This window comes from Ruditapes philippinarum, unplaced genomic scaffold (assembly GCF_026571515.1).
Source record: "Ruditapes philippinarum isolate M1 unplaced genomic scaffold, ASM2657151v2 ctg57_1_1_1_1, whole genome shotgun sequence".
NCBI lineage: Eukaryota > Metazoa > Mollusca > Bivalvia > Venerida > Veneridae > Ruditapes > Ruditapes philippinarum.
Genome location: NW_026855294.1, coordinates 396,622 through 422,035, shown reverse-complemented (window position 1 = coordinate 422,035; position 25,414 = coordinate 396,622). Strand labels below are relative to the sequence as shown.

General features: G+C 31.0%; 1 protein-coding gene and 1 long non-coding RNA gene across 2 annotated transcripts in view; both read left to right on the top strand.

Moving 5' to 3' along the window:
* The window catches only part of LOC132742788 (nucleoprotein TPR-like), a 76,112-nt gene extending 67,530 nt beyond the window's left edge, over positions 1–8,582 (top strand). Inside the window, exons 38-51 of the mRNA XM_060731262.1 lie at positions 967–1,050; positions 1,462–1,603; positions 2,077–2,270; positions 2,747–2,914; positions 3,481–3,648; positions 3,958–4,041; positions 4,474–4,641; positions 5,067–5,150; positions 5,437–5,604; positions 5,980–6,152; positions 6,404–6,478; positions 6,995–7,159; positions 7,774–7,876; positions 8,391–8,582. Coding sequence (XP_060587245.1) covers positions 967–1,050; positions 1,462–1,603; positions 2,077–2,270; positions 2,747–2,914; positions 3,481–3,648; positions 3,958–4,041; positions 4,474–4,641; positions 5,067–5,150; positions 5,437–5,604; positions 5,980–6,152; positions 6,404–6,478; positions 6,995–7,159; positions 7,774–7,876; positions 8,391–8,582 — 1,968 coding nt within the window. The remainder of the gene's footprint in view (positions 1–966; positions 1,051–1,461; positions 1,604–2,076; positions 2,271–2,746; positions 2,915–3,480; positions 3,649–3,957; positions 4,042–4,473; positions 4,642–5,066; positions 5,151–5,436; positions 5,605–5,979; positions 6,153–6,403; positions 6,479–6,994; positions 7,160–7,773; positions 7,877–8,390) is intronic.
* Positions 8,583–10,811: 2,229 nt separating this feature from the next.
* On the top strand, positions 10,812–15,795 carry LOC132742807 (uncharacterized). The gene is made up of 3 exons (XR_009627483.1): positions 10,812–10,956; positions 13,365–13,457; positions 15,651–15,795. It is a non-coding gene; the product is annotated as an uncharacterized LOC132742807 (long non-coding RNA).
* The last annotated feature ends 9,619 nt before the right edge of the window (positions 15,796–25,414 follow it).

The window sequence follows — 25,414 nt, the reverse complement described above, 5'->3', positions numbered from 1 at the left end:
ATAATATAATTTTAGAAACCAAATACCTAAAATGTCAGGTTAATTGTACATGTAATAGAAATCTTACATCATTATGAAGAAATCTTTAAACAGCTAGAGTGAGATATGCAAAATAATGCACTTGACTAAAATTGAAGTAAAGAACGATTCACCTTTAATTGAATTTTAATGTGAAATCAAGTACACTGTAGAATGAATTTTGATTGAAAATGTAATTGAAATATGGATATATTTTTCAGTTTGTATGAGAATCAATATTCTTAGTCCTTTATCTATTTTGTTTTATCTGTAAATTATTCATCACACATGTTATGAAAAAAAATAAGCTATTAATTAAATATGTTTTGAGGGTATTACAATTTGTAAAACATGGGCTGATGAATTCTGAATAATACATGTTAACCTGTTGACAATTTAACTATTGTGTACAGAACAATTCATCAAAATTTATAATTAACTCTGCATGTTAGGTCGATAACCATTTTCAAAATGATAAACATCCGTTTTTATTGACTGATTCAATGATTATTTCATGTTTTATTTGACTGGTTTCATGATTATTCCATGTTTTTGTTCATTGTACATGATGCGTTGTTATCTGTGAATCTGGGTTTTTTTTTGTTGTTTCATGTATCAAAACATGCCTGTATTTCATTACAAAACTTCACATGGCCTTTATTCCTTTACAAAACTTCACATCACTACTTAAGCTCTTTTAAAATTTGATATAAAAAAGGTCTTCTTAGTTTTCTGTAAAAATAAGTTATTGTAGAATTTCTACCAGATATTTCCATCACCATGCAATCATAAGGATGAAATAGTGTATAATGAATTAGAATAAGAATCAAGATGAGAGTGCTCGATTAAATCTTGGCCAAACAAAAAATTATGACATATTCCTTTCAGTAGATGTAAATTTATTAATCAAGCTTGCTCAGTGATTGATTATTCTACGTTATATTACAGATGGCAGAGCTTCAGAGTGAAGGAGAACACCTCAAGGGTGACCTTGGCGAGGCTCGTGCTCAGTACAAGGACTGTGCACAAGAGGTATGACTGTAAAAATATCAGTTATTTTAAACTGCTTAACTATATATATAATATTTAATAAACTGTTATCTTAATAATTCCAGCCTCATGGCTGAGATATAAGGTCCATATCTCTAATCAGTTAATTTGGTCGTAGATCCCATAAGGCAATTTGAATTATTTCATGTGAAGACACTGTCCTGCCGGCTTAATATTGAAGGTTTGTGTTTCTACTTGGGTGCTTGCATGCACACAAAATAATATAGGGAAGGTGCAAACAATGTCTTTCTCTTCCAGTTAGGCGTGAAAGTTGCAATATGACCTTTACAGTGATGATGTGATCTAAAACTTAAAGAGTGTTTATGGTATTTATTTTTCATTTCCATTATGTAACAGTAACATAAAACTAGTTTTGTATGTTGTCTGCTGCAGCTTGCTCATCATGAAGAGAAGCTTATGTTGATGGAACAAAGCCTCCAGACGACCCAGGAACAACTCAGTCAGAGGGTCACAGAGGTCGTCAGACATGAGCAGGTCAACAGGAAACTTGACATGGAACTTAAAACTCTAAAAGGTATGGTATAGTAGTTAATGGTTTGAGTTTGAGTATTGATTTTCGAATCTGAAAAAAAAATTAAGACTTGAAAAAGATGTTGCCATTAGTTAGAAAGATTTTTGACAAGTTATATGGCACAGTATAAAACAGATGTGGTTATATGGCTCAGTATTAACTGTTGTGGTTATATGGCCCAATATAAAAAGTCTCTGGAAATACTGTTGTGTTTATATGACCAGAAAAGGGTATTGATTACATGGCCAAGTTTAAACAGTTTAGCTTCGAGACAAGTATTCTGAGATACTGGACAAGAGTTTAATAGCAAACAATTGTTTAAATACTGCTATATAACCTGTCCAAAAAACTTAATATTAATTTACAGCCATTGAGTATATATAAATCATATGAACTTTCTGATTGACCAGTTACAAACATGTAGAGAATTTATAAATACGATGTTTATTTATAGAAAATACGATGTTTATTTATAGAACGTAATGCCAACTCTGAGGAAGAGATAGACGAACAGAAATGTGTAATTGACAAGCTGCGGAAGGATATGATGCGTGTAAAAGAAGATCATCATGCTGCTGTACAGGAAGGTCTTGCCTACAAACAGAAAGCTCATAAATGTGAGGTGGAATTGGATGGTGCTAGAGAGCAGGAAAAAATGCTCACTGAGCAGGTAATTACTGTCTCGGAATTTTGTAGTGGTTAGAAATTACATATTGGTGTTAAAATGCTAATTGACAGCTTAGAGAAGTAACAGGTTAAGTCCTATCTAATTTTAATAGCAGATAACTAGTTATTGCTTAAGTTGATGTAATGTGATTTCTAATCTTTGTGAATGTATGAAACAGCCAGAAAAATTATAGATATCAATAGTTTTTGCTTATACATTGGTCATAGTAAGTCCAAAAGGCACCCTGAAGATTTTCTAAGACCGTTACACAGGTAATTTACATCTGAAATCCTGATTTTGGATGGATTCTTTTCTTCTGCAGATACATATTAACTTTGAATCTAAGGTGTTGTCATATTTTGAGCTTCTTGTACAAAATAAAGATATTCACGGCATTAATTTAGAAAAAGATTTTTTTTTGATAAGATTAATGTGTGAAGGAGTGTGGTAATTTGAAATATATTTTTTATACCCACCAGGTGGAGCAACAAGATGCTATTCTGACACAGTTACAGAACGAGCTCCGTGCTGAACGAGACCGTCATCAGGAAACCGGTCGTCAATTACAGAATGCTCGCCACACAAACTCTGACCTCGAAGACACACTAGAAACCAACCAGAAAGATATCAAAGAACTTTCAAACAAGGTGTGTGATTCTTTATTATATGTAGTAAATGTCTGCTTTGATCGGTAAACCAAATAATTCCTTGCAAACTTTTCACTTGTGGAGAAATTGGTAGTTACCGGTTAGTTATCCAGGAAAGTCAGTTAGGTGGACCTACCAGCATAAAAATCCCAGACACACAAATTTTTGAAATACATCTTTTGCCCGATTAGCACAAGCACTGGTATTATCAGTGAGATAAATCCATTGAGAAGAAAAAATGTTGGAGATATTTTCATCACCTACTACCCATTGGTCTAGGGAAATGAAATTCTATTGACATTTATTAAGAACAAATTAGATGTAACTCCATCCTCATAGAAGCTCCTTAAAGGAAAAATCAACATGTGTTAACTCTCACTTTTCTTTTACAATATTTTAGTAAAAGCTTATATAAGCATGTACAAATAGTCGAGGGGCTGTAACGTTTCTTACATTACCATGTATTGAAAATGAGTAAAGAATCCAAGGGGCTGTAACTCTTATCTAACATAACAATTAATGAATTCGCATATAGAAATGATTTTTATTTTTTTTTTGTGTGGCAGTTGTTGGAGAAGGAGGAGCTGGTGAAGAAGTTGAGAGATGATATCGAGGACGAGAGTAAACGTATACAGAAACTGAAGGAAGACATTGCAGAGCGAGACGGACAACTTCATGTCGCCAGGATGAACTTACAGCAGCAACAAAAACAATCAGTTCTTCATCAACAAGAAGTAAGTTTATTAATCAAAATTTTGATAAAGGTGCAGGATGAATTCATGTCAAATCTATATTAAATGTTTGTTTATGGAAACATTCACTGATTGCAAGAGATGATTTCGTATAAAATAAAAAAGAAAGTGGGGTGCCAAATAATTAAGGTTTATGTCTGTTATTCCTATGATATTAAGTTTGAGCCCATTTTACCGCATAATGGCCAAGTTTAAATAATATTTTATTTGTATCCTTTTTTACTTACATAATAAAGTAGTTTTAAGATTTCTCTGTATTTGTGTCATTGTTAAATGTATGTCTATTTTTAGATTTCGAGATATGAAGAAACATTACAACAGTTGCAGGCTGATCTTGAGAGAAGTCAAGATAACTACAGGAAAGCTCATGCTCAGGTAAAATACCTTTACCTTTTGTTATAGTTAACCACCATGTATCTTTAGGCAAGGATTTAATTTATTGACTAACACTGTATGATATGACGTAAAGATATGTACATGTGGTAAGTAAAAAAGTATGGCGATTAAGTGTAAGATTACTTTGCATTAGGTTATTTATCTATTTTTTTACAAGAATGAAAATCCATGAATTTAAGAACCCACGAAAATGCCTGTTTTGATAAAACCACGAAATTTTATGCCAATGAATATAAGTGAATTCACAGAAGTTTGAGTATCCAAATAAGTTTTAAATACAAATAAGCAGTAGTAAATAGTTTGTTTTTTTTTTTATAAAATTCAACGTCTTTTTGATATATTTGTATCAAATTTGTTGAAAATGCTAATAACAAGAAATTATAAAATATGATTAAATTATGTTTTTGACAGTTGATGGAGAATGAGGAGAGACTACATGATATGAAGGTACAGCTGACCACTGTCCAGGGTAACCACAAGGAATCTATGGAACAGCTTGGTGATAAGTCCCAGCAGGTGGCCATACTGAGGACCGAGATGTCACGAACACAGCAACAAAACCAGGCCTTGTCTGAAGATGTGAGTACCAATTAGTTACTTCTCTTTGATTGAATTTATTTGTGAACAAATAAAGATAACTTCCCTTTGATTTTAGATATTTAGGGCATTTATGAGTTGCTTCCCTTTTCTGGAATTTTGTCTGCTATATCATTTTCATGTTAATTTTAATCAAGTTTAAACAAGATGTTAAGTGGTTATGTTCCTTTGATTTTTGTGCTTGCTTATCTTTTTTTGATAACTTGTGTGAGGAAGTTGGCTGTTACTTGAGGAGAAAAAGGTTATCTTGATATAGAGTCCAAGAATTTTGTTGAGGTTACTACCAACATAAGATTTAAATACTGTTAAAAGTACATAGTTTAACAAAACATAAAGTGTAAATGGGAATTCTACAATATTTCATGGTTCATGCTTAATTAAATCCTTTAAAAATAATTTTTTCGCAGTTGAGTAATTATGAGCAGAAGATACATCAGTTGAAATCAGAATTGAAGAAAATGCAGGACTTGAATCGACTCTCCGAGAATGAGGTAAGATCAATTTTTCTTCCTTGATATTGATTCCGTTACAGTCATATTATCAAACTTATAAGAAAAAAATCATTAGAAACCATGATACGATTTTTTATTAATAATGAAGAGCAGTCACAAAAGGTCATGTAAACTTGGTATATTCCAAATAAATTCTAGGCATCGAAAGTAACGAAGCAAACCAAATTTAACCATTCTACTGGTACAGTTAGATGATAATTACCATAATGTAAATGATGTTCCATGTTAATAATAATAATCCATGTTCCTGGATTTTAATTTTCAGCTCCAAAGTTTCGAGATGAAGTATAACGACCTACAACAGGAAGCTATCACATCACAGGATAGGAACCGACAAGGTCTTCAGGAGCTCTCTGCTAAGGAGGAGGAATTAGTGGTCGTTAAAGTTGAATTGAGTGCATTACAAGAAAAATACAAGGCCAACTGTAATGAGGTAATTGAAATTTTTTCTTGTTGTTTTTGGTTAAGAAATAATGCATTGATAAACTTATTTGTATTACTTTTATTGGAATAAAATGGTAGATCTTTTATGTTATTTTATTGGCAGTCCTGTATTACAAGATCGTTTCATCGATTCATTATTTTAGAAAGAATGTTCATTTTTAAAATATATATATATCATAAAACAAGACTTGGAGTCACAACTATATTTTTGTATTTGACACCAGTACTGGTAAGTAGAAAACACAGATTTTGTAGTGATTACTTCTAGTTTGAAGGACTATTATACATTCTGCCCTTAATTTAATTGTATTAAGTACACTTTATAATTTCTGAGAATGCATTAATAGTTTTTGTATTCTTGCAGGCTGAAAAGTTGCATTCTGAGCTTGAACTGATGAGGCACAACTATCACAGTGCCAATGAGGAGATCAAGGGGCTGAGAATGGCTCTCGAGGAGTCAAGGACTAACGGTGACCGGCTTCACAAGGAGAGTGAATTGGTTGTGCAGAATGTCAATACCTGGGTACAAGAACAAAAGTAAGTGCATTAAATTATTGTTTCAGTAAGATGTAATGTTGATTTAGCGCGGAATGTTAATGTTATTTATTTAGTGCTTTTGATTTTTCACTATTTTAAGGGAGACTGTAAAAAGGCTTTGATACACCCATTCATAGTCATTTATTCATTAAATGTATAGAATTCTGTCAGTTTATATGTCTATGTTAAGCTTTGAGGCACAATGTTTTAATAAATTTGTATGTTATGTTTGTTTTTTGTTTTTTTTTCAGACATGCCAATGAGAAATTAGGGAACAAAATTAGAGAACAAAGTAAAGCCATCATGCAGCTTACAGCTGAAAAAGAGTAAGTTCTTCATTTATTTTAAACTATAATTTCTTCATGTAACTTCAGCATAAATTTGCTGTTACTTATTGAAAGCGATTAACAATGAAACTGTCTATAGATAACCTTTGAAGGCACTAATGGTATTGGAATATTTAAATTTATATGGTACAGGGAGATAATTAGAAATCATCCAGCTTAGTAAAAAGGATCTTAAGGTTTATGATATTTACGTAATAGCTTGTCTGTTTCTAAGAAAAAGTGGAGGGTCGCCATTGTTGTCGTCATTATTGTCGTCGTGCAAAAACTAATGAAGCCGATTTAAACGTTTGAGAAGGTATCAGCATGAAACTTGGAATACTTTCTTATCATGACAAGAGTAGTTGTAAGGCAAGAGGCATAATTCTGAAAGCAATATAATTGAGTTATGCACCTTTTTAACTTATAATTTTTAACAGACAGGCATTAACACCATACATGTTGTTAAATACTCTTGTTTAGGATAAAATAGTTATACCAAATACTTTAATATTGCAGACAAATGTTGGAACAGATCAACAAATATCAGAAACAGAACAATAAGATGAAGATAGAGTTGGACGAGAGACGTAACGAGGGTGAGAGGTTTAAAGCTCTACAGAACCACAGCTCTCATCAACAAGTCCTCCTCAATCAGCTCCGGTCCCGGCTAGAGGAACATGAGTAAGTAGTAGATTATATCCACCTTGCTTAGAGATAGATATGATGAAAAAAGTGAAGCATGTAACAAACGTAAGAGGACAAATGTGAAGTATAAGATAAAAAATGTGAAACATGTAAAATATAGTTTGAATAATGTGAAGCGTGTGAAAAATCAGATGATAGATAAATGAAGCATGTGAAATATAAGATGAGTAACTGTAAAGCATATGAAAAGTAAGCTGGAAAATGAGATAGAAAATGTGAAATAGATATGATTTAAAAATGTGAAACATGTAAAAAAACAGGTTTTAAAATGTGTAGCATGTGAGAAATATGATGATGACTTTGTTAAGCATGTGAAATTTAAGATTAAAAATTTGTAAAATGGGGATGTAAAATTGTAGCATTTGTAAAATAAGATGAAAATGTGAAAATATAAGATTAAAAATGTGAAAAGAGTAAAAAATTAAAAAGTGAGAAAAAATAAGTAAAATGTAAAAAAGATGAAAAATGAGATAAAAAATATCAAAAACATGTTAAAAAATGTGAAGCATACAAAAATGACATGAAAAATGTGAAGTACATGTATATGTAAAATATGAAGTTGGTAATAAAATGATGTGTTTATGTTACAGGATGGAACAAGATCAGGAAATGTCCAGTAAGATGGCAACTATAGAAGATCTACATAACCGACTAAAACTTAACATTGATAACATACAGCAGCTTAATAGTCAGGTAATATAATCCTACAATCTACATAATGATGGAGTGGTGCGAAATGAGAGTAACTCCTTCATCATGTAATATGAGTTACAGCTGTTTTGCACCAAACCCTCGATATATAGAGAGTACTGTCAGCAATACTAAAATATCTACGCCACTGGTATGGGGCCTGGCCAGTCTGTACTTAAGTTTAACGTGATCATGTTCTTAGATACTGCTACGTACTGAATTTTATGCTAAAATCCCTCAATAGCTGATGGAATTTTTTTTTTTATTCAATGCCAGCTAAGTTTATAAGAGTAATTCATAAGTTAAATAATTAAATTTTTTGCAAGATTTGATAAAAATGTTATTATTCAAATGATATGACAATTAAACAGAAATCATTTCTGCAAAATTCAAAATCTTCAAAAGATTTATTTTTTGTCTTTAAGTATTTTTACTTGTAATCAATGAATTCTATATTGTATTAGGTTTGTTTAATCTATGATCTTTTAATTGATTTAATTATATTCTCTATTTTCAGTTAAATTCTTTACAAAAAGATAACCACCGGTTACGCAGTGACCTTGAACGTGAGATCGGAACACGACAGACTCTGGAGCTACAGATCGAGAGTAAAGAACAAACTATAAATAGCCTCAAGACTCAACTCGAGGCTAAGAAACATCTCCTCATTGAACACAGTTCGCCATTAAAAAGGATCCGAGTGCTGTAAAATTTTTTAGTTCGTGTGAAAAAATTTTGTTCGGAAAAAAAAACCTTTTTCTTAGGGGGCAATAAGGTTTTTGGTTTAGCTATTCCCAATACTGATTTTTTTTAAAGTCTTTGGGGTGAGGCCATTTTTTTGAGATTTTATTGAAAAATTTAAAAGAAAAATATAAAGACCTATGCAATGTAAAAGGGAGAACAATTTTGGGGTTTTTGTTTTTGGGAAATCTTTTTAAAATCTGGGTGTTTAGGGAAAAATTTTGACAGGGGAAAAATATTTTTTCGTTAGTTAATATTGGATATTTAAAAAATCAAAAGCCAGTTTTCTTGCTTTTGTTTTTCATAGAAAATATAGAGTTTTGTTACTAAAGTCATTTTATTGTAAATAAAGAAAAGTATATGCTTGGCTGAGGAGAAATAAATTACCTATTTGCATGCATGAAACCGCCTCCTTGTCCCACCTTTAATATAAAAAAAACCCAGACTTTATGACATATGTTTGCTTGCTATGATTATATCTTGTAGTTTTGTATTTGGGATAATGTGGATAAATGTATTGAAAATGTATTTGTCCTAAAACTTTACAAACAAATGATATAAGAAACTTTGCATGAAATCATTGATTTATGGAAAATTTTGCATACAGTATATGATTAATAAGAAACTTTGCATTAAAGTCATTGATATATAAGAAACGACATCAAAATGTGAATTTAATATTTAGGTCATTCACGCAAAGGAAATTCACAAGTCTGTAAGCCAAGTTGTATTTTTGTTACATAATGATTTTCGTTCATGTTTTTTTTCTGAGTTTTATTACTTTACAGTTAAATGAATTGTCTGATTTACATTGAATATTTGTCTGTTATATTATTTATTTGTATTTACTTCAAAGATAAATAAAAAATGTTAGTGAAGGTTATTTTTTTTATTTGTTTATCAGAATTCGCCAGGGGTAGGTAGCGATATTGTGTCAAGTGTACAAAACTTAGACTCCTTTAAACGCACTTTGGGTTTATTTAAGCACTATTAACATGCTCTTCCTATTGTCCAACTATAACATCGTATCATTATATTATACAAATATGGACTTTTTAGCTGTTGAATATGATGTGATATGTACTGAAAAAATTAATATTGCCGAGGTCAATATTAATTTTTCAGTACATATCACATCATATTCAACAGCTAAAAAGTACATATCTGTTTTATTATATAATTTATAAATAGCTTTTATATGGCTTATCACATCTGCCATTGCATACGATGGAAATCATTATTTTTCAGCTTGTCTACTGTTTCCATAATTTGGCCCTTTCCATTGGCATGCTAATCCCTATTGTTCTTAGAAATGAAAAACGGTAACTAAAATAGACTTATTTGACTCTTATGTACACCCCACTGAACGTTTTTTTTTTCAGAATAATAACAACAAAATTGGCGTGACGTCACGTCTAAGTCTCGCGTCTTATAGGGATTTCCAGAAAATCTATTTTTAGAAGAAAAACCGGTGAATATTCTCTGAAAATCTATTTTTAGAAGGAAAAAAACAGTGAATATACTCTGATATTGACCTGTTATTTTTTACAAAAAGTTTCTTGTTAGCCAATCAGGGAAAGGCATTTCAAAACTATTTATAAATTATATAATAAACATGTATATTCTATTTATAGCATGTGGATATAATATTACTGTATTCCTTTCTACCTTCTCATTTATACAAAAATATTTTTACATCCATTTTAAACATTATTCTTATTGTAAGAGGACAGTTCGAAGATCTGGTATAGATAAAACAATATAGATGTCATTTTGGGAAAATATGTTTTTGTTTCAATTTGGCAAAGAAAAATATTCCCTTGGAGCATTCAGTCTCAATAGAACAAACAAAATTTGTAAAGGGAGAATACTCTTGATTTTAGTGTGATTATGAAATTTATAAATTGTCTCCCTTACTAATTTAAATCTAGTGAGAAACTGGTTCATCAATACAAATATGAATATTTAATTTATTCATTTACATAAGCAGAAAGGTGAAAGTTTATTGTCATAGTTAAGAAGTGTCATCTTAGATTTGAAATTGACCGATGGTAGATACCTATTTGTAGAATGTTCATTTTCCTGAACACAAATTTCACTGGACATACCATTGCATGAAATAGTGTATTATAGGTTAGTGAACTAGAAGCTGCTTATAATGTATTACCTACATGTATTTGTCAATTAAAGAAAAAAGCAAGAAATTTTACCTAAATATTGAGAAACATGTATTCATTTCCTAATGCATTATGGGTAGAGGTGGTTTCGTTTGGCATCTGGCTGATGCATTCTGGGTATCCTTGTTTCAGAAATTGTCAAACTCTGTAGTGGACAATGACAAGGTAACGTCTGCTGTATATACATGTACATAACTTGGATCTTAATCTGACAGGTCAAGTGGTTTATATTGTAGAACTAATTTTTTTCTTGTGGCAGAAATTATGACAAGTTAATTGTTTTGTTTTTTTGCAATACAAACTATTGTTTCACATTTTTAAACCAGACCCTGCTGAATTGGTAAAATGGACTTGCCCAGCTTTGAATTTGGAACGGTCCAATAAGAATTTTAGGTGTTTCAGCATCAAAATATAAAAAAAATAAGTATCTAAGAGTATAGAATCTTGTTAAACTGCCCCATTATGTTTGGTATTGTTGCAGCCAGTGCTTGAACTTTTGATTTATTTTTAGTTAAAATCATGTATAATGGCAAAGATTTTGTCACCGTCCGACCTGTTAGGTTAAGATCCAGAAATAATTGATCAAAATGTAAAAAAATATTAAAGAAACTTACCCAAATGTACCAATAATAACTGTCTCTTAGAAGTAGTGTGTGTAATGTGTAGTGAGGGATTCTGGGTAATAATGTAGTAGTCGTATAATCTGTTATTTTGTGATTAATTTAGATGTATTTCATTGATGGTTAAAATATAATTATGTATTCTACTTGAATAATCGATAGAACTATTTTTAGCTCGACTGATTGCAGAATACTGAGACTATGCTACTCAATTTTGCATCAGCATTTGTGTCTGGTGTCACACTTGGTTAAGGGTGCATTTCCTTACCTCAATTACCTTTACAGGTTCATTTTGAACCTTCAAACATGTCTGAAGGGACATAATTTTAGGTCATCGACCAAGTACCATAACTCTAGCATCGCTATTGACTGAATTATTCCCCTTTGTATGGTTTTATCTATCTTCCCAGGTGCTGAAAGATATTGGAAACTTCATATATGTCATCAGTTCTGTAATATAAGGTCTTTGACCAAGACCCATAACTCTTTCATGAATTGTCATTGAATTATTTCCCCTTTGTGAATTGAAAATACTTGTGTGGCCCAAGTTAAAGTATAAGGCTTTGAAAATAGTTGAGCAAGCTGTGTCCGTCCAACAGCTCTTGTTGTATAGATATATTTCAGATCATTTATTTGATATATTATCAGGCAAATCTCTGTATATATTTGAAATCGAGTCATTTGAAATAAGTCATCACATTCTGACACTATTTATTTGAAGTTATTTATCGCAATATTATATTGATACAGGAAAAAGAGAATGAATTATTTCATTTGTGATTTATAAAGTTGGCCGTGACTTGGCTGTTTTGTTATCAGTTTAATCAAGTTCCTTGCAATATTTATCATTATTCATCGAAACTAGGGTGCAATTATTATTATTTTAAGTTGCGAAAGAATTGCATCGTCATATAATACTTGTATTATTTTGAAATTATAATGAAATTTCTTTGAAATGAAGAATATAACAATAAACAAAAGTGAACTCTTGATATAAATGAGAATTATATATTTTCATAAGAAGTCATGTGATCTTTAGATTAAATTCCAAGAATGAACTGAATAGCAGTGATACGTTTAAAATTAAAGTTTCACAATCGTCTTTCTTGTAAGTTACGAAAGAAAAACATGTGATTTTTGTTAAACTCCCTTTTCATTGTCCCTATATCCACTTGAAATACTCAAGTACTTCAACAATTAGTTTAAAGTGTATATAAGTACATTTTATTACTATAATTTTGTATATTAATGACTTATATTACATAGAATATAAAGTTCTATTCTATTCTTAGAACCTATTAGTCAATTATTAACACTTAAATGTATAAATGTCTTAATGATGCAATTTTGTCACACATGTTATTTTTGTGTTTCGAAAGTAAAATATTTTGTTGTTTTTATTTTGACAAAATATTAAGGGGTTATAAAATATACTGTTTAGTTTTCATTAAAGCCATTTTATTTTTTTAATATATAAAAAAATAATGTTTCTGTCAAGGGCCGTACTTTTGTTCTGCAAAATGGTACAGGGTACTGTGATGAAACTTACTTGATTATGCAAAGGAAGTGGGTGTAACCATACATGAATATCAGCCCAAAACATTCAAAAAAAAAGAAAAAAAAAAAGAATATAGTTGTTTTTCCTTTAATTATATTTTTTCCTTTAATTCAATTTAAACTCCATATTTAGACATTATTAAAAATGATGTTATTACTTTCTATGTACTAAAATTTTGATAAGACTCTGTCCTGTAACAGAATATCAAATGTTTCTTTGTTATTATCAATGATGGTTTTAATTTTGGACTTATGAACAGGTTTGATGGTATTAAACTTTTTGTAAATTTTATATTATACATAGATATTGACAACATTGCTAAATTCTTCAAGACTGTATGAGTAGGAAAAAAAATGAAAAGCTCATAATTTTACTTTTCTTTTATTTCTTAACAGACTCGTGCAGCATATAAAAAGGTCATGGAGGAGAATGGTGTAAAAGACCCGAACTCTATGGACAAAAATTACTGGATACAGCGAGTTGGAGAGGTAAGGATCACGCTTTAAATTGCCATCTGCACATAGAACATTTTTTTTCACACGGGTGTAATTTGCAAGCTTCTTGCCCCTTTTGGTTGAATAAGGAATGAAAATTTATGAGTAGAATGTAACTGTGACAATGGGGTCAATTGTTCTTGAAAGAAAATAACTGTCACCTTTGGTACAAGCATTTTGGTCTAAAAGGTTAAGCCATTCACCAGCTCAATTTCTTAGAAGTCCAGCAGTGATTTTTGTCGCTTAATTGGGAAAAGGCCTCAGTCTCTTGATTTTGGATAAATTTATAGCTAAAATTGCTTATTTGGGAAGTAAAAATGCAGGTTTAAGTCCCGATTTTTGGGAAAGCTGCTTGTCTGTTATATAAGCAGAAAAATCACTGTCCAGCTTCCATTTTTGGAACTGTTCATTATCAGTATTGGGATATCAAGATGAAAATCTAAAAGTTAAGTCAGGCCAATAGTAAAGAGGATAGTGAGTTGGTACAGGCATGCAGACACCACCTGGCTCTATACTAGTGGTCAAGACTAATCTCTTTCAGTTCCAGCATGTTAATGGTTTTAATTAAAATAACTCAATACCAGTATTGTCTGCGTATATGAAAATTTGACGAGGCTTAAACTTTACGATTACTGTTTTTTGTCTTTCCATTGATTTAACATTGATTTTCAATATATTTTATGGAAGCTGTCTGAAATATTACCTGATTTTATCAGTTTTAACATGAATCATGTCATTTTATTAAGATTTCCCCCCTAGAATGCTACCACTGAAAGTAGGCAGCTTTTGCTGCCATTCTAGAACCTGGTCAGCCTTCTCATTGATGAAATGTGACCAGTCTCAATATTGTTTGCTGAGCAACTTCAAATTACCAAAACGATATCCTAAAATTGATAATGGACTGTTTTATATTTGAAATTGGACAAGTCTATTATAGACCATTCAGCAGGTTAAGGGAGGATTTGTCATATCTCAGTTGACAGTTATCCTGTACTTAGAAATTTGATCAGCTTGATGCCATAGATTTTATAAAAGTACAGGGTAGCAATATTTTCCATGGGATCCACATAAATAGTGTCTCTTCAGTAAGGGCTGTCCTCAGTTTAAGATCGCATTGAGCCCACTTTGATTTTATAAACATGTAATGGCATTTACAACTGAAAGTGATGATTACTTTAAATTTTTACTACTTTATTGTTGGTGTTCGGGGAGGGGTAGGAATAGGGGGATAGATTTGTTATATTGATGAAATTTGATTTGTATTTGCTAACATGTTTTGTGATATATAGAACTTAGGAAATGCTCTGTATTGGCTTATAAGATTTAAACCCTGAACCTGCTGGATTTGTGTAATGGATTCATCCACATTGAATTTGGAACAGTCTATTTGAAGTTTTAGGGATTTCAATATCAAAATATAAAAAATTGAGCTACGAAATGTATAGAACCTGGTCAGACTGCACTATTGAGCTTTGCTGGCCTGGCTCTATACTGGAGTCAAATTCTAATCACTTTTGTGTCCAGCAGGTTACGGGTTTAAGTTTTATTCGTAGAAGAGGAGTGCCGTTTATGTATCTGTCTTGGTCTTATTTGTTTTATTTTCTTCGCATTTATGAAGTGCACCACATACTTTTTTTATAAAAAAATTTATCATTTGCCAGAAATTATTTTATGTTACTTCTTAATTTTTGCCATTATTTTCATTACATTAAAATCAGAAAAAAATGTAAAAATGGAACAATCTTTGTAGTGGCTCTTTAATTGTAAATGAAATACATTAATTATTGATATTTTTTCTAAATTTTGATTTTTATCAGCATTTCGTCACTCTTTTACGGTAAAGTTTTACCTCAAAATTTAACAAGTTGTATCACTAGGTCATAGGTCACATCTATTACAAGGTCAAAAGAAATGTTTGCATTGAATTAGATACTCATTTTGAATTTCTGTAAATTTTTCATATATGTATTTTGGAAACAAGTCTGTATAAACATTGTAAGAATAATAACCTTAACTAGTTTTACATTTTGTTTCAATCTTTTCGTTAATATGATTAAAGAGGGAAGACTGATAACAAAAGTAAAAATTCACAAATAGTCTGACTACAAGATTGTTCTAAAAATAACTCTACCATGTGATTAAGTCATTCAAATTTCATTTCTCACGCTATGAAATCTTCTTTCGCAGCTATAGACAGAATTTCGTCTCTAAGTATGTTGTCCACCATTATGTTTAGTTTACGTTTCTGCTTTAAACTTCTGAAACTGTAAAATCTTGGTATTTATTTGGCACAAAAAAAATGATGGGAGTCGATTTTGGGATATGTTAGAAATGAAAACATCAGTTGGAATGAATTCGTTGAAAACTTTAATTTCTCTATTCAAAGAAATAAATGCCAATGAAATATTTGTACTTGGATTACTTTTCTTGCTGAAAAGAAAAATCCTGTAATCCACCAAATATATTTATGATTTTACAGTTATAGCGCTGGTTATTTTTAGTAACATTTTTAGATGTGACAAACTTTTGTTGTAATCTCACATTTAATCACCAAGCAAACAAAATGTTAACTCTAACTATACAGTAGACTGATATAGTGACAGCTTCTAAGTGCTGGGGACATGGTTCCGAGTCCTGGTCGCATATGATTATACTGAACACTTTCTTGCTTGGCACTGAGCATAATACTATCATTTCAACGAATTCCACAAGTAACTGAGTTGTATAATATTACATAAGCAATAGAACTTCCTTAGATAGATTAGTATAAACTTGTTAAATGCTTTTACAAAGCCAGTAACATTTTACAGTGGTAAATTTACATGTAATATAACATTGAAACGTATGCTGAATGCATAATGAATTTACCCACCTATAAGACTTTTTTCCATCAGGTACTACTTGTACCTTGATGATACACCCTGTCTTATGGGTAGAATAATAAATTCACAGAAAAACATAAATAGGAAAGTCAAAACAGAATACTGGTTATTAAGTTTAAAGTAATTTAGACTTTGGTCTTATATGTGATCTGGCTTATAGCCAAGTAGATGCAATAGTTACTCCATAAATAGGTGGCTAGTTAACATGTTGCTAGTGTATGTAATTGCCTGCTAGACTAAAATACTCATATTAAAGCTTGTTTTATAATCAGAGGCATAAAATGCTTTCATTGGCTTAACAATTTTAACATAAAATTCCTTTAATATATGAACATGTTATTTAGAAAAGCGGATATTAGAAAAGGCGGTGCTTATATAAAACATTAATTGGTCAGTAAGCCAGTACGTTGTATTTTAGAAGTTTTCCAAGAATGAATTTTTTTTTACCTTACATTTTTTTTTGTACTTCATAAAGGAGATCTAGTTTGTTTCACACTTGTTCATGAAATTTTAATTGTTTTATTAATGTGAAAATATCAGCTTTTATCTTTGCTGTTGTTATTTTGTTGTTGTTGTTTTTTTTTATTCTGTTCACATTTACATGATAAGGCATAACAATTATGACACTCTGATATTGCTTAATCGCAAAATGGCATGTGATGTAACTCGATTGATTGTCTAACATTTAGCATTACTTTAATAATTTATGACGGTTTAGAGATGAATGGTTCGTAACATATCAATCACGAATATTAATCACGAAATTGAAAGTACATCAAAAATGGCTAAACGGCCAGGATCAATTTGGATAATTGTTGTGCTACCTATGGGACACAATTTAATTATCGTTGAAAATGATTTTATGAATATTTCATTTAATTAAGGATTATCAAAATGTTATGCTGTTGTGACTATAATTGTAAATAAAGCATTAATAAATTGTGATAGTAGATTTATGATGGATATAATTTATGCATAGTATTACCTTAAGTGATCTTGGCATACATTTTCAAATTATTTTGGGACAAGCCATTTAAAGTACAAGGGATTTTTATATCAAAATACGGATATTTAGCTACAGCCTTGTCAGACTGCATGCATGTGCAAGTTGACCTGGCTCTATACTGGTATTGAGGGTGTACCACTTTCTATTTTGAGCAGTTTAAGTGTTGAATAAATCAGATATATGCAAGTATGATGACAAAGTAGTTTTTATAAAAAGGAACATAAAAAGTGCATCTGAGGAAAATAATAATTTTAAGGAATTTTAGGGCTTTTTTAAAGAAATGTTTTATCAAAAGTAAGTTTTACTGGACAGTGCTTGTTTACTAGGGATAACACTGAAAACTGAAATATTCTTAATACAAAATCTGGTCCTCCTTTATGTGTGATATTTTTCTTACTTTTTTTTTCTGAATATGTTTTGCTATGCGTAAATGTATTTGTTGAATGAATGCTTCCTTGTTGATTTAGTAATTTTTTTTTGTGTTTTCTTTTGTCTTCCGTTCTATTCACTTTCAACAGTTAGTTGTCCTGAAGTGACGGAAAAGTCCAACAATTAGAACTTGAAATGCAGCTAGGGCAAGTCTCGACGATATGGCAAAGGCCTGGCCATAGATAAATATGAATTCCATAACGCGCTAACGAATCATACTGAACGTTTTTGCTCGAACATGCACTTTTATATATTTACATGTCTAATTTTCTTCGAAATTAATTATATGAATTACTAAATAACAAATTAGAATACGTTAATGCATTAAAAGTATTTATTTGTTTAAAAAAGAAAATTGGGTATTACATATTAGATATTTTCATTGTAGATAATATATCAAATTATGTTAAAAATAAATGATACTTTTATATTTAGATTAAAAATTTTGTTGTTTTTCGGAATAACGAAACTTCAAATTGAATATTTTTATAAATGTCAATTATTGATAGGGGTTTAACATTAGCACATTTTTGACCCCAATGAATTAGCGCAGAAAACACTTTTTTCTTTTTTATAATCTTAAAATACATCAATTAAAATTATGTTTCGTTGCAACTCTATTTTTAAATTTGCAATAATTCTACAAGGCTATTTCTCATGCTTTGTATACAGTTTAAGTAAGGAATTTAATATGATATTTGTTATTTTTTTTTTTTAATTATTTTAGCGATTTATATTACTTTTAGAGTTAGTTGATATTCTGAATAACTGTGGTGTAACGATTTAAAACTTTTAAAATTTATCTGTTGATTGCTTCAACTATGATAACTCACATGCAGATAGTTATTTTAAAGTCATGAACTTTATCTCTTTCAAAGCTGTTTCAGAAATTATGCGGGATGAGTTGTGACTCACTTGTGGAGAAATTGGTTATTACCAGTAAGCCTGTTAAGTTAATAGTCACTGACTGTCAAGATATGTGAAAAAAATGTGTTAAAGCTAGTGTAAAAACAAACCAAATAAACATTGTTGAATGACTTACACCTTACATAGATTGGTGCTAAATTTCTCCATCTTTGTACTTTGAACATACACCTATACTTTATTTATTGTTTGAAAATAGTTGTAAAAACCTCTTCTTAGTAGAAAAGGTTAAGTTATTGTTAAACTTACTGCTAAGTTTGAAATCAAACAAATATGAATTAAAAATCATGTGAAAAAGAAGTTGTACTTTCTAGAAATATAGAAAATGGTTTTTGTTTTGTTTTTTGTTGGAAGTACGACATTTTTTCAATTCTATTTTTATTATTATTGTGTATATTAATGTGCTAAATGTATTGTGATATGTAGCCTAGGTGTTTTTCTTTATTCTTTATGGCACAAATATTTCTCTTTTTTTCAAACTGTCTGTGATGTTATTTATAATATGTTAATGTGCATCATTAACATAAGTGGGCGGGGTTGTGGGAGGAGTTATCTCTCATGATTACAGTAAGCATCATCTGGGTTGATTATTTTTAGACTTGTATAAATTTTTACAGCTATTGAAATATTACTTTATTTTAGTGGTATACTGTATAGATAGTCAGATAGAGTTATGTATAAGTAGAATTTAGTTTTCCCGAACCTGCCTGGCTTTGATAAAACTGTGGTGTAAAAGGAATCGTTCAAGTTTTATTTATATCAGATGGTGATTTAAGTTAAAAGTCTGGTAGAGAATTACACAAAAGGTACAGAAATGTGATGAAAATGGATTCATTGAAACCAGCATGTTTTGTTCAAGGTCAAAGCAGGGTTATAGGAGATATTTTTCTCTAGATGTGAATAGTACTCCCTTAAACATGGTTCATTGCTAGATGCACTTTGATTGGCTGTTAATAAAAAGGAAATGTTATGGTACAATAACAACAAAAACTGGTCATAAAAAAGGAAATGTTATGGTCAAATTACAAAATTTGATGAAGCCTTTGAAATGTGATTGCCCATATTAATTTCTAAAAGACGTGATTACCATATGAGCCATGTCACGACAAAACCAACATAATGGGTTTGCGACCATCATGGATCCAGACCAGCCTGTGCATTCGCACAGTCTGATCAGGATCCATACTGTTCGCTATCAGTCTCTCTACTTGTTATAGGGTTTGTAAGCGAACAGCATGGATCCTGACAGACTGCGCGGATGCGCAGGCTGGTCTGGATCCATGCTGGTCGCAAACCTATTATGTTGTTTTTTGTTCTTATGATACGTGTATATTTTTTTTAAATATTTACAAGCTTTCTGATAACATTTCAAAATTTGCATGAATAAATATTATATCTAGTATTAAGTCAGTTAAAACTGAAGGTATTTCTCATCAATGAATTGGTAACCTGCAAACATTACCTAAGTGGACCTAGATTAATCTAGGTATAAAAGGAATAAACAGTTTTAAATATAAATTAAACCCCAGACTTATAATGAATTGAATTTGATAATAAAGAATACTGAAAACAAAAAGTTATTCTTTTTATAAACGAGTTTATAAATCAAATTATAACTTTGGAAATTATCAATACTACAAATAATATGTATTTTTAAAAAAAAATGTGGTTAATTAATTAGCTTGAAAATTAATTTTTTTGTTCATCATAATTTATGATTAAATGATAATTGTTTGTTTGATGAATGGGGCCTTATGTTTTTGTGATCATAATATTTATTATACATTTTTTTTTATTATCTTTTTTTGTTATTTTTTTAGTGATTTCATATTCCAATTTTTACCAAAATGTCCTTGCACAAAATAAAAATCAGTAAAATTTTACTAAATTGTGAATTTGAAATAAACTGTATCAATCTAGAGGGAAGTCAAAATAAATTAATTGTAATAAGATATCTACTTTGAAATGTACTGTATTTTTTCTTATTAATGCACCTGTGCGAATTGTAATAAGTGATCGAAGTGGGTGGGGAAGTGAAAATTAGAACAGGGGAAGTAATAAGAAGAAATATGGTACTCGTAGGTTTTGGAACAAATTTAATGATTTAGTATTCTTTGAGAACGTTAGGTTTCGAAATTTGATATCTTATTCAAAATTTGTTTGTTTAATTTATATCCTGAAAGCTGAAACCATTAAATAAGTTATGAAATAAATATACTGTATTCTAAATCCGTCCTCCATTACTTTACATAATTGTATAAATATGTGTTTTATTGTATATTTATTTAAAATGTTGTATTTTATTTAATATCGTCTGGAAAAGAATGACTGCCATTATTTAACCACTATATTATATACCTGTAGGTGATAATTTTTTGTATGGTTTAATGTCAATTTTTTAATTTGAAAAAAAAATGTCACAGGTCATTCATTACCCATAATTTTTAGCTTTTCTTGAATGATATATTTATATTCCACAGTTTTTTTTTATACCACTTAAAAACCATTCAAGATCTGTGATTGATGATCTATTTTTAGATTGGGGAGAGTTCGTTTATTTTTTATGATGGATTTTTATTAGTTTATTTATTTTTGCCCAGTTGTCTAGTTTTGTTATAATTATATAGAATGCCTGGTTATTATACAGTTTGAATGATACACTTTTATACACATTAGATGAAATGTAAGGCTACATAAAAATCATGTATAGTTTTACAACAGGAGTAAATTAATAAAGTCCAATCTTAACCAAAAAGGATTGGAAAAATATGAAAATTGTCTTTATTTTCTTTAATTTTTTTAGTTTTAAGCCTTATGTTTATTATCCCCTGCCGAAGGGCGGCGGGGGATATAGCAATAGTCTCCTCCTTCGGTCTATCCATCCGTCCTTCTGTCCGACATTTTTGTCCGGGGCATATCTCAAAAAGTATTTGAGGTATCAACTTGACTTTTCATAGGTGGATAGATCATATTGAGAAATAGTGCAGTGCACAAGAATGATAACTCTACACTTAATAATTTTTGAGTTATTGCCCTTTGTTATTTTTCATACTTTTTGTCCGGAGCTAAACTCAAAAAGTATTACAGGTGGGTAGATCTCATTGAGGAGGAGTGCAGCACACAAGATTGATAAGGCTACCGTCCATAATTTTTCAGTTATTGCCCTTTGTTATTTTTTCAAATTTAATTTTTGTCCAGAGCATAACTCAAAGTCTTTGAGTCTCAACATGAAACTTCATAGGTGGATAGATCTCACTCAGGAGGTGTACAGTGCACAAGAATGATAACTCTATCCTTCATATTTTTTGAGTTATTGCCCTTTGTTATTTTTCATACTTTTTGTCAGGAGCTTATCTCAAAAGTGTTAGAGGTATCAACTTGAAACTTCATAGGTGGATAGATCTCATTGGGGAGGATTGCAGCACACAAGAATGATAACCTACCCTGCATTATTTTTCAGTTATTGCCCTTTATTATTATCAGTATTCACATAGGTTTCAAATCTGTAATCACTTCAGCTACCAAAAGACCTCTTAAAATTGAATTATTCTGCTCTTCTACATATACATTCTTCCAATGAGCAAACACATTCGGTGGCGATGGCCATGTTAACATGGCTCTTGTTTGAATGGCACATGAGTTTGTTTTCCTGGAACAAGAAGGTACTGGTGTCATGAGGAAATATGGTTTATATCTCTAAGAGGGCTCAGTACCCACGATTTCTTGGTTTGTAAGGCAGACACCTTTAACACTAGGCCAACCCTAATTGATATATTCATATTAATGCTTTTCTGTTACATTCAAAAAGTTAAGTTTTTGCACTTGAAAACTGAATGTGGGGTCTCTGTGGCGGAGAAATTAAGGTTGCTGACTTCAAAACCATTGCCCCTTACCAATGAGGGTTTGAGTCCCTTTATGGATTTTAGATTCTTTTTTGTTAGGAATCTCTCCAGCTAGATAACAGAAAGTCGGTGAGTCTACTCTTATAAAATACCTGCTCCTGTCTGAGAGGGACACTTGAGGTTATCCTCCACCAGTAGATACAGCAGGCATGTTGCCATTTGACCTATACTATAAACGGTGTTGCTGTGACGTAAAACCATACAAACTTAAAACAATTTTAAAATTATAAATGTATGAATTACTTTGCAAGTGTTGTACACATGTGAATTGCACATTTCAGTCTTAATAACTTAATAGTCTTAAAGAAGTAAGGCATGCTTTCAAAATATCGGAGATATCATTGTTTTTACAATATTTCTAATCACAGATATATAAATTTAAATGGACTTGTGCACCTTTAAAATAGGAAAAGCCATTCATCATTTTAAGGAAATTTTCTATATATATACTGACTGAATAGCTAACAGTGCATACGGGTATACCGGCTGATAATTGCCGCCATTAACCATTACCTATGCTGACCATGCAATATGCCTGACCAGCTTTAATTTGGACGTAGAATTATCGTATATGAATTTGAATAAATTGCAATACTAAAATAATCGGAATTCAGCAGCCAGTAACAGAGACTGACCGTACATGGATGTATAGGATAACATTATTACAACGCCATACAGTTCATCAATGATTCATATATATGTTGCTATGAAGGTGGCACTGATGTGTGACAGAAAGTGCCTGAATTGTTTCCTAATAAATTTCTTGATAGCAAGAGGTCCATTATGACCATAAATCACTCACCTGAAAACTATCGGTAGATAAGATACCATGTTCTGTAAAGGAGATGTAAATCTATGTAACTCTCTCATCCAAGGTCAGAAGTTCGTATCACATGAATATTGAAAAGCTGTACAAATGACTAATTGATGTCAAATATCAAGCCTCTAAGCCATATCATATGCTATTTCAGCAACCTTTGTAAATGCTTATGCATGCCAATTATCAAAACTAAAGGCTCAGACTGATCTCTTTGACTATTATGTTCCGCGATAGACCTTTGACATAATAAAGCGACATATTGGAACTACTTTCTGTCACATAGTAAAATGACGGCCACCTTTTTGGCAAAAGTGATAGAGATATGTTTCTTTTATACAGCGAAAGAGAGAATAATAGTGATATTTTGAAATTGAGAGAGTCCATTTTCCTTCTAAATTAAACATTGACAAAGTTTGCAGAAAATTTGTAATGCATGACGAAAATACTCATCTTAAATAAAGAAACCAAGTCTACTATAGTAAGTGTCATATTTGATTGTGTCTGGCTGATTTAAGAAAAGGACAGAGCACTTCTAGTGATAAAAGTTCCTAGCACGTTTGGATACAAAAAGAAGCTGCTATTGTGCAGACAAACAAACTGTCGACGACGGACAAACATTACGTAGGCCTACTTCATGCTCATGTGAGCTAATATTCTGCTTTTAGAATTGGGGATACCGACTATGAAATATAAATTTATTCCATGGAACTCGAGAACGAAACATTAATTTTCCCTATACTGTCTTTATTTCGTAAAACTACATGTATAGCGTCGTATGTGATCAAATTTTAAAGTTACAGATCATATCAAATTAAGATTGTTCCAAAGAGACTCGTCATTATGAAAAGATTATATTAAAGACCGAAAACACGCACGCACAAACAAAATCATACAAAAACAGAAGAAGATCGAGAAAAATCGCCGGTATCTGCGGTGAAAAGGGAAAAGAATACAAAAGTGGAAAATGTTGGACTATCCAGGGGTCATTACTTTTGTCATTTGGCCTCATTAAATGCATGTAAAATTATATGCACATAATTGATGACACGAGTTTGATAACAATTTGCCCAAAGGCACAGGATAGGTGTAAATACAAATTAGGGCAATAATTGGAAAACAGTCCTTTTGGCCATTACAGTGAACTTCCTTAAGTGATATGGGTGACCTACTGTACACTAAGTTACATAATCATTAGGCCATAGTACAAGATACATAATTACTGTTCGTTATCTTGTAAAATATGCTGTTATAATGTCATCATGGGCTTATAAGCCTTATTTGATTGAAGTAAATTGCCTGTTTGTCTGTCTGTCATAAAACACTCTGGTTGTTTTTTAAGACGGCTTGCAACACGCGTAAAGAAAGATTAGATACATGTATACATGGAAAAGAAAGCATATTGAGCTTGCAGGATGGCAGGGAAAAAGCATGTCAATTCATATTGAATCTACAAACACAAAAAAAAAATCTAAATAACCATGCCTTGTCTGCCTCTCAAACCAGGGACCATCAGTTTGAGCTCTAACCGGGCCACAACGTATCATGTTTTCCTTCATAAGACATCGTGCAGTACTAGTTCGCTCCAGGAAGCAGACTCGAAAGCGGTTAATATAAATTGTCCAGGAAGCAGACTCGAAAGCGGTTAATATAAATTGTCCAGGAAGCAGACTCGAAAGCGGTTAATATAAATTGTCCAGGAAGCAGACTCGAAAGCGGTTAATATAAATTGCAAGAACTTGTTTCGCAATCGAGCTTAAATGAATATGTTTATAAACTAATTTAGAACATATAAAAAAATCAAATCACTATACATGTATTCTAATAGTAAAAACATTCACCACCAGGTTATTTTTTGTAAAATTTATGTCCATGTTTATAATTTAACGCATGAAACATGGTGTACATAATATTAAACGCATGCTAATGTTTAAAACATTTAACAAAAAACAAAACAAAATATTGTTGCTTTTTTCTTTTCTTTTATGTGA